We start from the raw sequence: 17424 nt of genomic DNA, 5'->3' as shown, positions 1-17424 counted from the left end.
TCCCCCACTCACCCATTGTACTCTATGCTACTCTCTCCCCACCCCCACCCTCCCCTAGCTTATCTCTCCACGCTTCAGGCTCTCTGCCTTTATTCCTGATGAAGCGCTTTTGCCCGAAACGTCGATTTTGCTGAAGCTCCTCGATGCTGCCTGAATTGCTGTGCTCTTCCAGCACCACTGATCCAGAATAACAGTCTCCAGTACAAACCCACAGAGTCCCATAGTTGCCTTGACTGTGCACCCCCACATCCTGTTTCCATTCTCCCAGTTTCTCAATCTCTGTCACATCTGTTCAGATAAAACAGTGATTTACCTGCACTACATATTCTCTGATCACAATGTGGTTTGCTCCACATGAGAGAAATGAAACACAGGCTGAGCGATCACTTTGCAAACCTACATTCTGTCTGTAAAAGTGACCGAGTTTCTGGTTGCCTGACACTTCAACACATCTAGGTGTTCCCTGGCCAACATCTCTGTCTCGGGCTTGCTTCAGCGCTCCAGTGAAATCAGTGTTAACTGGAAGAACAGCATCTTATTTTCCACTTAGAGAACCTGCAACCTTCAGCACTCGGTATCAAGTTCAATCATCTTGGGGACTGAGCACCTTCTCAAATGAGCTTCTCCCAACACCCACACCAGGCTTTGTCATCACATGGGCTACTATCACAACGAACCCAACTGTCAGCTACTAATGGATCATATGAGCAACTATTGACCCTCTCAGGCTGACCTTTACCCACTCCTTCGTCAACAACAGATGTTGTTCTCTCTTTTTGGGGTCCGTCCCGCCCTATTGTTTACTCCTCCTCCTCCTCCATCCACCCTCTCCTTGCACCCCATCTTCAGCCTATATACCAACATTTTGCTAGCTACAATCAGTTCTGAAGAAGAATCACTGAAGCATTAATTTCACTTTCTATCCTCAGATGCTGCCAGATCTGCTGAGTTTCACCAGCAACTTCTGTACTTATTTTGGTTTTCAGAAACTGCAGTTCTTTGGATTGTTAGTATTTTATTCCTTGTCTAATTTTTTTCCCCAATACTTCTTCTGAAGTCATGGACCAGTGCTTCAGTCTGAGAGCTCCCGAATGCATTGTCAAATTGGAGTTAATGCATGAATTTGAATTTCATCATCCTTTCTCCTCAATCAGCCATTCACTCTGTGATTATAAATGGAGTATGGCGGGCTCTTTGAGGCTACTGTGTCAAACCCACTGCAAAAAAAAAATCAGCACCTGAGTTATCCAAAAGAAAGTATTATCAGCTATCCCTCAGTTCCATTATGATGTCTATTCAGGGTGGTGAGCCTCTCATGTGAGCCTTTGTGTGACTGAGCAGGCCAAGTTGGAAACCTCTTGGGTCCTTTAATGTCCCCTGGAAACACAATTCATCTCATGTAACTGAGGTCAAGAAGATATGGCTCCCCTCTTCCAAGCATTTCCAGTTAGCTTAGCACCAGGCCAAACCAAATAATTAGTAACGCTTATATCATGATAACAGGGTGTTACAATATGCTGTGGCTGAGGCAAATATCACATTGAGGAGCTAATTTTATGTACTATTTCTAATGTCTGGATGCATTTGGCTGCATTTCAATTTATTTAATAAATTGGTAGTTCAGTGTGGAATTTTATTGCTTGATGTTTATATTTCTGCTCGCAGCTCTGCTCCAAAATATGAGACATGGTTATTTTCATAAGAATACTCATAACTTGTGTAAAGATGATGACAAGATTTAAAATTATGGAAGGGGACAGATTTGAAGCTTTGAATTGGTGTTCACTGTAAGCATCTTTTCCCTGCATACTTATATCTGTGTATTGCTTAGCGGGTAGGAAGATTTTATTTACATTTTCTGACTGATGGTGCCCCCAAAGGTAATGTGGCTGTCTGGAGATAATTGAGAATGTGCCAACAACTGGCTGAATAAGTTCCGCAGGTAATTGTCAAGATAGCACTGACTTGAATTTCTTTGTGCCTGGCACCGACCTGCCAGCATCCCATGGCCTTCGTCACATTAATTTGTCCTCTTTCATCACCAAATCCTTTCCAGCACCCAACTGACCCCAGAGCTGTACACTCACTCTGATGACTCATGCTGGAATACAGTCCCAATGATTCTCATCACTGCATTAGGAAACTCACTAATACATTGTTCTTGTGGACAAATGGGTGCAAAAAAGAAGCGTAAGAGTCACCAGTGCCAGACCAGCAGGACTTCTACTTGTACGAGAAGCAATTTTAAATGGTACTCAAAACTTAATATAGAAAATCCCTTCACAAAGACTTTAATTCCAGATGAAAAGCTTATGCCTGAAACCTTAATTCCTCTGTTCCTTGGATGCCACCTGACCTGCTGTGCTTTTTCAGCACCACACTTTTCAACTTTAATTCCTGTATGTCTAGTTTGTGATGTTGATCATCATATTCTGATTAATATTGCCAGATACCCCAGGGACCATCATAATATGTTTCTCAGAGTAAATATTGCTCCCGCATCTAGGACATTACTTAAACAATGGAACAGCCTATCACAAATCTACTCCGGTAGTAGCTCACATGTTAAATACTTAACATTCTCAACCCATTTCAATAATCTATCCACAATCGACCATCAACTATCTCTTTCTCTGCTGATCGTTTTCTCTCTGTGTGGGCTCCAACTTTCCCTATCCGCTCACCTTTTCTCCCTACCAGCACCCTCCCCCCTCCACCAGCAGAAAGTCACTACCATATTTTCCTATCTGCTATCAATTCTAAAGAAGGATCACTGGACTTGAAAGGTTAACTCTGTTTTTCTTTCTCCACAGATAGATGTGCTGTATTTCAGCAGCAGTTTCTGCTTTTTGTTTGTTAAATTCTGAATGCCTTTATACTAGGTATTTTAGGTCAAAGTAGATAATTAAAATGCTTGTTAGGCCTCATAAACATACTATTAGGCAACCTTTGCAAAATTTGTCAGTGGAGTTTGGAGGCAATTGTTGAGATTTGCCTTGCTCAGGATTCTTTTCAGAGCTTCGGTGGCTGCAAACTCCAGGTCACTGGTTATATTCATTTTGCAAATTATTCATGCTGTGGAGCCAGAGGGAATGGGATTTATATACTGAACTTGCTGAGCACTGAACCTGCTGACAATATGATCCCAAGTTCCCTAATTGCATACGTCCAGAGGTCATAGGCATAGTATGAGAATTTTGTGGACCTGCCAAGCTTCAGGCTCCACAAGTGACTCAGCTGTAAAGGGAGTGAGGAAGGAATAACAACAGTGATAGAGGATTCTTTAGTCAGGAGATCGGATTGGTGTCGCTGTGGCTGAAAATGTGACTTTGGGATAGGATCAGGGATATCTCTGGCTACAAGGCATCTTGAAACAGCTGGGTGATGAGTTATAGATTGTGGTACATGTAGGTACCAATAATATGGACACAGTGAGGAATGAGGTCTTGCATCAAGAATTAGGTCATTGCATATATTTAAGATGGTGATAGGTTCTTGATTGTAAAGGGGATCAAGGGTTATGGGGAGTGTGGGAAAATGGGGTTGAGAAACTTATCAACCATGATTGAATAGTGGAACAGACTTGATGGGCTGAATGGCCTAATTTCTGCTCCTGTGTCTTATGGTCTCATGGACTTAATTTAGGGAGCGAGGCAGTAGATTAAAAAGCAGGACCCCAATAGTTTTAATCTCTGGATTACTCCTGATGACACGTGCTAGTGAGTTTAGAAAGAAAAAAACAGGACAAATTAATGCATGGTTCAAGAGTTGGTGTGAGGGGGTGGTTTTAGATTCCTGGATCATTGGGACCATTTTTGGGAAGGTGGAACATGTACGAACAGAACGGTCCACATCTAGGACCTACATCCTTGCAGGTAGGTTTGATAGTGCTATTGGGAAGAGTTTAAGCTAATCTGGCAGGGAGTTGGGGCACAAATCACAGAAACAGAGACACATCATACTACAGCAAAGGAAGCAAGTCACAGTGAGGTCAGCTATGTTGAGTCTCGCGAGTAAGATGAGACTGGATGGCCTTTACTTTAATGCGAGGAGTGGAATAGGTGAGACTGATGAGTTAAAGGCATGGATTGAGCCATTGAATTGTGATATTGTTACCATCACAGAAATATGATTGAGGGAAGGACTGGATTGGCAACTCAACATTTCGGGGTATAGTATATTTAGGTGAACAGAGGAGGGTGTGTAAAGGGTGGTGGTGTAGCACTATTAATTAAGGAGTCAATTACACAATAAGGAGAGATAATATCTTGGAAGGGTCCTCAAACAAAACTTTGTAAGGGGGCAGCAACTTTACTGGGAATGTATTATAGGCCCTCAAAGAGTCAGCAGGAAATAGAGGAGCTAAGATGTAGACAGTTCACAGAGGTGTGTATGAGTAATAATCATGCAAGAGTAACAATAGGAGGGGATTTCAACTTTCCCAACATAATCTGGGATAGCCATCGTATTAAGAGTTTGAAGGAGGTGGATTTCTTGAAATGTATCTCGGGCAGTTTTTTGTATCAATACATAGAAGGCCCAACAAGGGACGTCGCAGTTCTGGATCTGGTTCTGGGGAAAGGAGCCGGACAAGTGTTCGATGTGACAGTGAGAGATCATGTAGGCGATAGCGATTACAATGCGGTACAGTTTAAATTCATTCTGGACAAGGAAAAAGATAACTTGCATGGGTTTGGAGAAGGGCATATTTTATTAAAATAAAGCAGGATCTGATCACAGTAGACTGGGAACAGCTCCTCGCGGTTAAGTGTACAGCAGAGCAGTGAGGGGCATTCAAAAATGGCTGGGGAGAGTACACGTCCAACATGTACTCTTTAGAGGGAAATGTAGGAGCAATAAGTTTGGAGGATCCTGGATAATCGAGAACAATTCAGGACTGGATAAGGAAGAACAGTTGCAAGTTTTTATCATGTCCGCAGGGAGCAATTCAGCTGTGACCTGAGGGGATTACAGGAAGTGCAGGAGGAAACTAAGGAAAGCAATTAGAAGAACAAAAAAGGGCATGAAAAAGGACTTGTGAATTGGATTAAGGAGAATCCTAAAATACTTTATAAGTGCATTAAAGGGAAGAGGTTAACCAAGGGAAGAGTAGAGCCCGTTAGGGACCAATGAGGATATTGGAAGGATGTTGAATGCATACTTCTCTTTGGTCTTCACACTGGAAAGGAGAATACATGTACAGAATTCAGGAAAAGAGACTGTGAGGAACTTGCACAGTTTGACACAGGACATTGAGAGGTATTGGAGGCTCTGTTGGGCTTAAGAACAGCCCTGGCCCAGGTAGATTGTTTCCCCAGCTGCTGTGGGAGGTGAGGGAGGAAATTGCAGGAGATCTGACATAAATTTTAAATTCCTCTCTGGCCACAGGTGAAAGTGCCAGAGGAGGATGGCAAATATGGTTCCACCTTTTCAGACAGATGGTATAGATGAACCTGGAAATTATAGACTGGTGAGTCTCATGTCAGTGGTAGGAAAAATATTGGAGAAAATTCTGAAGAACCAAATTAATATCTAAGTGGAAAGGCATGGATTAATTAGAAACAGTCAGAATGGCTTTGTCAGAGGGTGGTCATGCCTAACAAACTTGTAAGCACTTTTTGAAAATATGATCAAATTTGTGGATGAGGGAAGTTCAGTTGATGTGGATTTATTGTTTATGTGGATTTTAGCAAAGCTTTAGACAAGGTCCTACATGGGCAACTGATTGAGAAGATGAAATTCATGGACACTTGGCCAAATGGGTCAGAAACTGGCTTAGTGTTCAGACACAAAGGGGTGTGGGAGCAGGCTGTTTGAGTGACTGGAGCCTGGTGTCCAACAGTAATCCACAAGGATCAGTATTAGGGACCCTTATAATAATGTGGATTAAAATGTCGAGGGAGTGTTAAGCAAATTTACAGATGACACCAAGATTAGTAGAACAGTTAATAGCAAAGAAGATGGTTGTAGGTTACAAGAAGGTATAAATGGGATGGTGAGCTGGACAGAGCAGTGGCAGATACTGTCTAATCCTGATGAGTGTGAGGTGATGCACTTTGGAAGAATAAATAAGATGAGGGAGTATTTAATGAATGACAGGACACTGGGTAGCTTAGAGGAGCAGAGGGATTTTGGGGTAATTATTCACAGATCCCTGAAATTTGCAGAGCACGTGAATAGGATTGTTAAGGTATGTGGGACACTTGCTTTCATCAGTCATGGCATAGAGTATACGAGCAAGGAGATAATGATGAAGTTTTGCAGTGTTGGTCAGGCTACTGCTGGAATACTGTCTCCTTACAACAGGAATGATCTGATCACAGTAGAGGGAGTACAGAGGAGATTCACCTGGATGTTGCCTGGGATGAAGAAACTGAGCTATAAGGAGAGATTAGACAGGCTTGGATTGTTTTCTTTAGAGCAGAAAAGACTGAGGGGATATGTATAAGATTATGAAGGGGATGGACCGGGTGAATAGAGAACAACTGTTTCCCTTGGTTGAGGAGTCAATCACAAGAAGGCATAGTTTTAAGGTAAGGAGCAGGAGATTCAGAAGGGATTTGGGGAAAAAAACTTCACTCAGCAGATCGTGGGAATCTTCAATGCACTGCCTGGGAAGGTAGTGGAAGCTGGAAAGCCTACAATCTTTAAAAAAAAAATTGGATGAGTACTTCAAATATCACAACATTCAAGGATATGGGACAAATTGGGATTAGCATACTTTTAGTTGTAGTTATGTTGGTGTAATCATAATGAGCCAAAGGGCATTTTCTGCACTGTATGAATCTGAGTCTGTGTTACTAAAATACCATGGACAAAATTGACTGAGTTTTATGAGGCAAAGCAACTATTAGGATCATCTTCGTACAATAGAAGTCAGAAACATTATGTCGAAAGAGTATTGAATGTTTGCAAACTAATTTCAAACTCAGAGATACTTTTTTTTGGGGTGAGATTGACTCCTGGCAGCATTCCCTCTCAAGGGTCTATTCGAAGTAGTTGTACAAATAAGAAAGACGAAAGAGGAGCTGACCAAAGCTGGATGTGATGAAATATGATCACATTATTAGACAAACTAAAATCTTTTTCATTTTACTCTTAGGAAATGGCTCGTGGAAACAAGGAGATAAATTTGATGTTGAAGCCAAAGCAGCGTACCAGTCGCTTCAAACTGTGACTCTACTGAGGTCAGCAAAGCCAGAGTTTTACAAGTTTGCCGCTGACATGAAAAATCGATCACGTCATCGGTACAATTTGAGTCCTGAAGATGACAATGGTGTAAGTCTGCCATATAATTTAAAAAAGCACCACCTTATATTTGGAAATTTCAGATCAGGCGCTCTTAAACTTGGGAGGTGGAGTTCAAGGGAAGGATTGACTGCAGGTTGACTTTGATCATTCTCAATGAAAGAAAACAACATCAAAGTAGAAGATTGATCACATTTGACAGCTTTCTGTTCATAAGTCACTTTGTTACAGGGCCATGGACGGTTTACTTCAGACACAATTTAAATGTGACATAGAATATGTGGCAGATGAGGAAACCATGCTAATTGATTTTGTTAATTGTGTAAAGTTAAAAATATTTTATCATTGTAATCCTGAAAGGGAGTTGATAGAGTGAATGGTGTTCAATTGTGCATTACCATTCTAAGTTTCCAATTTCTTGTTCCTGAGAGGAAACTTTACCTGTCTGAAATGCCAGATGTTCATTATATTTTCCCAGCAAACAAAGGCTCCAATTTCTTACTCGGATGGAGAGTGCAAAAATGCCAGCATGTTTTCAGAATTGCAATTGCTCTCTACCCACCCTTCACAACCGCTACACGGTCCCGACTTCTCTCAGTTTCATTGGGGGTGGGGCAGATCATAGTCCATGTCTGTGTGGCTCCTGGAGGCAGCTGTCTGTATGAATGATCTGCTCCTGCTTCCACCGAAATCGGGTTCTGGTATCCCTGGTGACTGGAAGCTGGTGTGTGTAGATTAGACCAAGTACGAGCAAGTACTGTATCACTATGTAGCTTTTAGACAGCCGGGGTGCCCCTTTGGAAAGCTGAATACACTTGCAGATAAAATCCCAGGACATCTTGGTGGTAGGGATCAGGATTCCTTTGGGGTTGTGACAAGGAAAGGATCTTGCATCCTTTTTGGGGTGGTGACGATTACGTGTAAATGTTTCTTTTTGAAACTGTGCAACTTGTCAAGAACTACCAATAACCATCAAAACATTTTGATCTGTCGAGGTGTCAACATGTGTCAAGAAATGTCATTCCATCAAAAAGTGTCCAGAAGTCTTAAAGTATGAGCTTACCACTGACCAGAAGGTGAACTGGAGCAGCCATCAAAAACACTGCAGCTACAGGAGCAGATCAGAGGCTTTGAATATTTCACCTCCTGACTCCTCAAAGCCTGTCCACTATCTAAAGGCACAAGTCAGGAGTGTGATGGAATACTGTACACTTACCTGGACAGGTATAGCTTCAATAATACTCAAGAAGATTTAGTGGGCTACAGAAATAGGGCTGGAAAATTGGACTAGCTGGGTAGCTCCTTCAGGAGTGAGTGCAGACATGTTGGGCTGAATGGTCTCCTTCTATATTGTGAAAGTCTATGATTCTAAGCTTGACACCATTCAGGGCAAAGCAGACTGTTTAGAGTGGTTCCACATCCACAAACTCCTTCCACCACCAATGTATTGTGACAGCAGTGTCTACCATCTACAATGTACACTTCAATAACTCATCAAGGCATCTTTTACACAGACACTCCAAACTGTCCAGCATCCACCACTTAGACGGACAATGGCAGCAGATGCATGGAGTCACCACCATCTGCAAGTTCACCTCAAAGCCAGATATTACCTTCACTTGGAATTATGTCAATGATTTCTTCAGTGTCTCCTGAACAAAATCCTGGAACACCTTCCCTAACAGTACTGTTGATATACCTACACCACTTGAACTGCAATGGTTCAAGATTTCAGTTCATAAATAGGACAATTAGAGATGGCAATAAATGCTGTTAAAGTCAGCAAGGCTCACATCCTATGAATGAATTTACAAAAAAAAAGGAATGACAGTGCTTCTCTCAATAGCGTTTAGTCTGTAACTGAAATTTAAATACTAGATATGTATTGTTTCAAAAATGCAATTTGGTGAAACTTCCTGCTTGTGCTAAGATTCTAAATCAAACAGATTATGGGTTAAGGTAAGTCTTAGTCCAGGTCTAAGCGCTTAAACCAACTCAACTTTCTGGTGAAGGATTGGAAAAACATGATATTGTCTGAATTATCATCTTTTAGATAAATTAGTTTGAGGAGGTTTTTTTTCTGTTACAGCGAATGTGTAAGATCCCATGACAGAATTTGATGAAGTGAAGTGGTGTTTTTCATTGAGGAATATGATAAGTAGCTATGCTGACCATTCTGAGGAAGCGAGCATTGTAATGGACCTCTGAAACCTGCTTCTGCAAAGCCAAAAGTCTGTCAAGTGTACTTCAGTGACCCAGAAACCAGAGGTCTCCTCAAACTTTCAGTTTATGAAGCAGAGGATTTGTTGTTTTAAGCCTGTGAACAAAAACGTCGATATTCTATCCCAACACTGACAAAAGTTAAATTCTGAATTCTCAAAATGAACAGTGAATTACAAAGAAAACTAGTTGAACACTGAGAAAACAAATATATGGGTTGGCCTTTGTGTTTCACATTGTGCTGAGGAAAGTGGAATGGAAACTGACGGTTTTACTCCCAGGCCTGATATCAATCAGTTGGCCATATTGTGTAATATTCTCTGGTCAATTGTTACCCTTAGGATGTTGATAGTGGGGGGATTCTGTGATAGTCATGCCAATGATTGTCAGGGAATAAACATTAGATTCTCTCTTGTTGGTGATGGTCATTGCCTGACACTCGTATGGTATGAACGTTTCTTTTTGTGCCATTTATTAGCCCAAGCCTGGATATTGTCCAGGTCTTGTTGCATTTGAACATGAACTGTTTCAGTATCTGAGGAGTCATGAATGAGCTCATGATGGAGAGAAGCAAGTGAAGGTCGTTGGGCCTAGGAGACCTTTTAAAATCAAATCATGAGGGTCATAGTAAAGGTGACTAACCAAAGTCTTTAACCCTAGAGTAGGGTAATGCAAAACTAGAGGACATAAGTTTAAGGTGAGACTGGAAGGATTTAAATGGGACCTCTTTTTACATTGGGCCATGTATATATGGACTGAGCTGCCAGAGGAAGTGGTAGAGGTGGGCACAATTACAATATTTAAAAGACATTTGGACAGGTACATGGATAGGAAGGGTTTAGAGAGATATGGGCCAAATGCAGGCAAGTGGGACTAGTTCAGTTTAAGAAACCTCCTGGGTCAGCATAGACAAGTTGGGCCAAAGGGTTTGTCTCCATGTCCAGGAATGTTATTACCCACCTCTGGAGCAGGTGGGACTTGCTGTCTGGAGCAGGTGGGATTTGAGTCTCCTGGCTGAGGTAGGGGCATTATCACTATGCCACAGGAGACCTAAAGAAACTGTATTTACACACAGCCCATCACACAGAGATCGTCAGGAAACTGAAACCTAGTCTTCTGTATTGCCAGGCAGAACTACTAAACAGAGCAAAAGTGAGGACTGCAGATGCTGGAGATCAGAGTCTAGATCAGAGTGGTGTTGGAAAAGCACAGCAGGTCAGGCAGCATCCGAGGTAGCAGGAAAATTGACATTTTGGGCAAAACCCTTCATCAGGAATGAAGGCCTGAAGAACTACTAAATATTAACATCAAAATAATTTTCCTTTGTGCTAAGTATGACTCCACCCAGTGGACAGTTGCCTTAATTCACATTGACTTCAGTTTTGTCAGGGCTTCTTGATGTCACAGTGTCAAATGCAGCCTTTATGTCAGCAGCAGTCACTGCCATCTTACCTCTTGAGCTCAGCTCTTCTGTCCGTACTTGAACCAAGGCTTAATATGACCTAAAACAAAGTGGTGCTGGTGGAACACAAACTGATCATCAGAAAGCAGGTTATTGCTATGTAAGTATCATTTGATAAAACTGTTGAAGGGCAGCTTTCTTCATTTGCTGATTATCAGTAGAAGACTATTAGGGCAATAATTAGTCAAACTACATTTGTTCTGCTTTAGCTGGCAATTTTCCACATTGTCAGGTGGATACCAGTTGTATTAAAACATAAAGATGTTTCTTGACATCATGTGAAATGAGTTGAATTGACTAATGATTGGCATCTGTGATTCTGGGGATCTAAGAAGGAGCCCCAGATGAATCATCCATTTGACATTTCTGACTGAAGATGACCTTAATTCTTCAGCAGTGGACTGATATGCTGACTTCTGGCCTTATTCAGAATGGGAACTTCCTCCTATTAGTTTATTAACTGTTCATCTCAATCCATGACTGAGTCATGAGTGTAGAAGACTGCAGAGCATCAATCTGCTCGATTCAGTGTGGAATCACTTAACTCTGACGATAACTTTCTGCTCTTGTTGGTTAGCATTCAGGTAGTCCTGTAGTCCTTTCTGAGCAACACATCTTGTGCTATATAGTTTGATGACACCACTTCTGACAGCCTGAAGAGTGGACTGAAACCGGAACTGTCCTGGCTGCAATCTTATTAGGTACTTTCATTTCCATGATCTTGACCTTTGACCTATGGAAGGTTTTCACCTGCATGCTGGTTCAGATGGCAATTTTGATAAACAGTTCAGACTGCAAACGAGGACAAAAATACAGCATGTCGTGATCAGAGGTTCCTCTACACTGATGATTAATTGCTCACACTGGAACTCAACAATGAAGACTTGTGAATTGTCTCTCCCATGGTTGTAATATGTTCTCTGTTACCATAAGTGTTTACAAAATATGTTTATGGCCCAAGGTGTCACAGTGCTGCCCTTGATTGCTCTAAATATAATCCTGCTGTAAGTGGTTCACAGATTCTGCTCCATGCTGACTGTCTTATGATTTAAGGTGCCAATTCATACAATAAGCAAAGCAGCCACGCCCTTTTGGACGACGAATGAAGCATGCACCTAAAAGTATCAGGTTGCCTCTAGCACCGCAAAGCTGATTTACAAGGCTTGTGTTCAAAGCACCTTTGTAGTGTGACTGTGAGAGGTGGATAACTCTCAGCTATTAAGAAAAGAAGCTTAACAATTACCATTCTGCTGTTTTTAGTCCATTCTGGGCACTTCAACCGCGGGCAAAATCAAGAATGCAGCAGTGTTATTGAAAGCAAATCTTGAAGTTATGTAGCCACTCGTCAGCCAGAAGGGCCTTTGCTAGCTCAGGCACACTCGGAGGATGAAAGCTGGTCATGTACCTAAAAAAACCTCCTGTGTGGCGAGGTCACCAGAACCAGATAACCACTAAGATGCGCATATTTCCACTTCCCAGGATGCTTGCATTTCTGAGGGGAAGGCCATAAGCACCAATTTTCACCCCTGGGAGACCCAAGTTGTGGACAGATGCTAATGGTGACACTACCTGTGGGTCAGTGTGTGACACCATGACAGTCAGTGGGCAACAGTTACCAACACCAATAACAACACCAGGACACCTGATAATCAGTTCATATATGGCATGTGAGGCAAAATCTGCCTTTCACACATTGATCTTTTCAGCCATCAGATAAAGTGCACCATTTGAGCTACCTTAACTGATTTGATTTGCTTGTGCAGACACAACTGGCTGAATGGCCTCCTGTGCTGCACCAATTCTGTATAGGTCTACCATCTTATATAGGTGGAACAACGACAAGGAGTCCTGTGCTGTAGATGCACAGGTTGACACACCAGTTTTAACTATGCCTGGTGTAGCTACCAGCAGACTGTCTCGCACTCTTTATTGAACCAGGGTTGATCCCCAGCTTGGTTGTAAAGTTGAGTGAAGGATATATCGGGCAGAAGGTTACAGATTGTGGTTGAGTAAAATTCTGTTGCTGATGAGGCCCACATTGCCTCATGAATGCCCTGTCTTGATTTGTTCAAAGTCTGTCCTACTTAGCGTGCTGATAACGCGATGAAAAGGACCCTCAGTGTGATGACAGGCCTTTGTTTCGACAATTTCTGTGTGATTGCCACTCCCATCTATACGGCTATGGATCGTCCACTCCTGGTACGTTGGTGAAGGTGTGGTCAGGTAGTTTTTTCCATGCCTTTGTTTTCCCCACTGCCATCTGTGGACCCAGTCTCACTGCTGTGTCCTTTAGGCCTCAGCCAGCTCAGTCAGTTTGTCTATCATCAGAGGATTTTAAAGTCTGCAGCACTTCTCCTTCTACTGAAGTCTGCTGAAATTTCACGTTTTCCCCTGTGGCAGCACCTTTAAACAGTGGATCTTCTCTCAGTATTACCTTTCCCCTTACCATCAAATGTGAAAAATACAAGTTAATTGTTATCCAGTCTCTGCTGTTTGATGAGGTTCATCTTTTCTCTCCTTATTAACTATTGCAGTTTGAGGAATTGGATGATGTGATGGAATAATGGAGCAGGGTTGATGTGGTAAATGGCTTCTCCTGCTCCTGTTTGTTACTGGGCTGGAGTTTAAACTTCTCTGCTGGCATGTTTGGAGATGTGTTTGTTATCATTTAACAGGAATTGGGCTTGATCTATCCTAGTGGTATCCACAGGGTATACAAGAGCATTGCAGCTCATCTGATCAAACAGAAGGGTTTGGTCTGTTATAACTCAGAGAAATAAATCAAGCAATCTAATAATTCAGTTTGTGAAATGAGCTAACATCCCAGTGCTGTTCCTTTACTGTAACTGAGGATGAGCAGCGACATTTGATTTGTAACTTTGTGTTAATTCAACAGATTCAATGCCAGAAGTAAATACATGAAAGAAAACAATATGCTAAGAATCAATTAAGACCATTTAATCTGTGCATTCATATTACCCTGTGGATAAATAAGTAGTGGTACAGTTTTACTCAACCACAATTTGTAACCTTCTGCCCTGACATATCCCTCACTCAACTTTACAATCAAGCCGGGAATCAACCTTTGTGCCATCCATTTCATTTCAATTAGATTTAAAAACATTTAAAAATCCAGATGGAGGGAGCCTGTGACTGCCTGCAGCTCTGTAGCTGACGCATGATCATTACAATTACATCAGAATTATTAAATATATCCTTCACTTACCTAACATCCCACAGATATCACGATGCAGCTTTCTTCCTGAAACACATGTAGGAGTTAAAATATCCAAAATGTTTCTCTTTCTGCCCAGTGTTGTAAAGAAATTAAATGCTTCAGAACTCAAATTTCAGGCCAAAGTTGCATGTTTATTATTCGGAGAGGGCCTGATCTGGGTTCAGGAATCCACTCCCAGCCGTGTTCTGATCCTGTGATGCTATTTTGAAATGTAAATATCCTAAATGTTCCATGGGAAAACACGGTGTTGGTATGGAACATTGGCAGGGGGCAGGAGCTGCCTGCAGAGCATTAACATTTACTCTGAGCCTCCAGCTTTGCTGTTGATCTCTGGCCAGTCCCAGCAGTGTCCATTGCTCCCAGTAGCACTGATGGTAATGAAGATCTGCCAACCATTTGATTGACTAACAGCTCCTGGCGGTTTAGATCCCATTCTTAACGCCCCAGAAGCAGAGCGTTAACTGCCCAACATGCTTTTAATCCCAACAGGATTTTCACAAATGACCACATGGGTTTGTCACTGGTTTTCTGGCTGGTGGGTGGCACAGTATCATGACCATTACATTTGCTCATGGTGTCTAATCTGTGCAAGACATTAAACTAATGCCTGGTGATCTGCCTAACTAAAACAGTTTGAGGAATTTATATAGGTGTTTTCTGTGCACCCCTCCAATAGCAGCAGAGAGATGGAAGAACAGATAAAAGGTGTAGGTGTAACAGTTGTTGTTATGGGTGACTTCAACTTCCCCAATATTGATTGGAACCTCCTTAGTGCAGATGGTCTGAATGGAGCCGAGTTTGTCAGCTGTGTCCAGGAAGAATTATTGACTCAATATGTAGATAGGCTGACGAGAGGGAAAGCCATATTGCATTGGATGCTAGGCAACGAGCCAGGCCAGGTGTCAGATCTCTCGGTGGGAGACCATTGTGGTGACAGTGACCACAACTGCCTCACATTTACCATAGCCAGGGACAGTGATAGGAGCAGACGGTATGGGATGTTATTTAATTGGGGAATGGGGAAATTATACTGCTATTAGCCAGGAGTTGTGGAGTATAAATTGGGAACAATTGTTCGATGGGAAATGCACAACAGAAATGTGGAGGCTGTTTAAGGAGCACTTGTTGTGAGTGTTGGATAAATTTGTCCCACTGAGACAGGCAAAGAATGGTAAGGTGAAGGAGCTTTGGATGCCAAGAGAAGAAGAGCTTCTCATGAAGAGGAAGAAGGAAGCTTATTTAAGGTTGAGATAAGCAAGGATTTGGCACAGCTTTAGAGGATTACAGGGTTGCTAGGAAAGAGCTCAAAAATGGACTGAGAAGAACTAGGAGGGGGCACGATAAAGCCTTGGCGGGAAGAATTAGGGAAAACCCAAGGCATTCTATACTTAACGTAAGGAATAAGAGAATGATCAGAGACAGAGTAGGGCTGATCAGGGATAGTTGAGGGAACCTGTGTCTGGAGTCTGAAGTGGTAGGGGAGGCCCTAATTGAGTTTTTGTTTACTTCAATATTCACGAGAGAGAGGGACCTTGTTGATAGTGAGAACACTGTGGACCAGGTTAATAGGTTTGAATAGATCGATCGATCGAACAGAAGGAAGTGGATATGCTGGAAATTCTGGGAAGCATCTGGATAGATAGGTCTCCAGGACCAGATGGGAAATGAGGAATGAGATTGCTGCTCCTCTGCCGATGATCTTTGCATCCTCACTCTCCACGGGAGAAATACTGGATGATTGGAGGGAGGTGAATGTTGTTCCTCTGTTCAACAAAGGGTTACTGAAATCCCTGGGACTTACAGACCAGTCAGTCTTATGTTTGTGGTAAGAGATGGAAATGTGTTGCTGGAAAAGCGCAGCAGGTCAGGCAGCATCTAGGGAACAGGAGAATCGATGTTTCGGGCATTAGCCCTTCTTCAGGAATGCCCGAAACGTCGATTCTCCTGTTCCCTAGATGCTGCCTGACCTGCTGCGCTTTTCCAGCAACACATTTCCATCTCTGATCTCCAGCATCTGCAGACCTCACTTTCTCCTTATGTTTGTGGTAAGTAAGGTACTAGAAAGGATTCAGAAATATAGGATTTATGACTATTTGGAAAAAGGTAGTTTGATTAAAGATAATCAGCTTTGTGAGGGACAGATTATGCCTCACAAGCCTTATTGAGTTCTTTGAAGATATGATGAGTCAAGTTGATGAAAGCCGAGTAGTGGATGTGCTGTTTATGGATTTCAGTAAGGTATTTGATAAGGTTCCCCACGGTAGGCTCATTCAGAAATTTAGGAACTATGGGATCCAGGGAAATTTGGCTGTCTGGATACAGAAGACAGCGAGTGGTAGTGGATGGAAAGTTTTCCGCCTGGAGGTCGGTGACCAGTGGTGTCCCACGGGGATCTGTTCTTGGGCCTCTGCTCTTTGTAGTTTTTATAAATGACTTTGATGACGAAGTGGGAGGGTGGGTTGGTGGGTTGGTAAGTTTGCTGATGACACAAAGGTCGGTGGTGTTGTAGATAGTGTCGAGGGATGTTGCAGGCTACAGGATGCAGAGCTGGGCTGAGAAGTGGCAGATGGAGTTCAATCTGGATAAATGCGAAATGATTCATTGTAGAAGGTCAGGTTTGAATACTGAATGGAGGGTTAAAGACAAGATTTTTAGCAATGTGGAGGAACAGTGGGATCTTGGGGTCCATATACATAGATCCCTCAAAGTTGTCACTCAAGTTGATAGGGTTGTTAAGAAGGCATATAGTGTTTTGGCTTTCATTAACAGGGGGATTGAGTTTAACAGCCGTGAGGTTTAGCTGCAGCTCTATAAAATCCTGGTTAGACCACACTTGAATATTGTGTCCAGTTCTGGTCGCCTCATTATAGAAAGCTTTAGAGAGGGTGCAGACAAGATTTACCAGGATGCTGCTTGAATTGAAGAGCATATCTTATGAAGAGAGGTTGAGTGAGTTAGGGCTTTTCACACTGGAAAAAAAGGAAAAGAGATGACCTGATAGAGGTGTACAAGGTCATGAGAGGCATAGATAGAGTGGATAGCCAGAGACTTTTCCCCAGGACAGAAATGGCTGTTAGGAGGGGTCATAATTTTAAACTGATTGGAGAAAGATTTAAGGGAGATGTCAGATGTAGGTTCTTTGCGCAGAGAATGGTGGGTGCATGAAATGCACTGCCTGCATGTGGTCATAGAGTCAGAGACATTAGGAACATTTAAGTGACTGCTAGACAAGCACATGGTCAGCAGTAAGTTGAGG

The 17424-nt window shown here is 42.3% G+C and overlaps 1 protein-coding gene across 4 annotated transcripts in view; it reads left to right on the top strand.

Annotated features, from left to right (window-relative positions):
• The window catches only part of npr3 (natriuretic peptide receptor 3), an 81229-nt gene that overhangs the window by 26376 nt on the left and 37429 nt on the right, over positions 1–17424 (top strand). For all 4 annotated transcript variants that reach the window (XM_043686845.1, XM_043686782.1, XM_043686933.1 and 1 more), the window contains exon 3: positions 7103–7278. In XM_043686845.1, coding sequence (XP_043542780.1) covers positions 7103–7278 — 176 coding nt within the window. The remainder of the gene's footprint in view (positions 1–7102; positions 7279–17424) is intronic.

The sequence above is a fragment of the Chiloscyllium plagiosum genome, chromosome 1 (assembly GCF_004010195.1).
Source record: "Chiloscyllium plagiosum isolate BGI_BamShark_2017 chromosome 1, ASM401019v2, whole genome shotgun sequence".
In the NCBI taxonomy this organism is placed as follows: Eukaryota; Metazoa; Chordata; class Chondrichthyes; order Orectolobiformes; family Hemiscylliidae; genus Chiloscyllium; species Chiloscyllium plagiosum.
The sequence above is the reverse complement of the archived record's forward strand: the minus strand, read 5'-3'. Positions and strand labels throughout refer to the sequence as shown.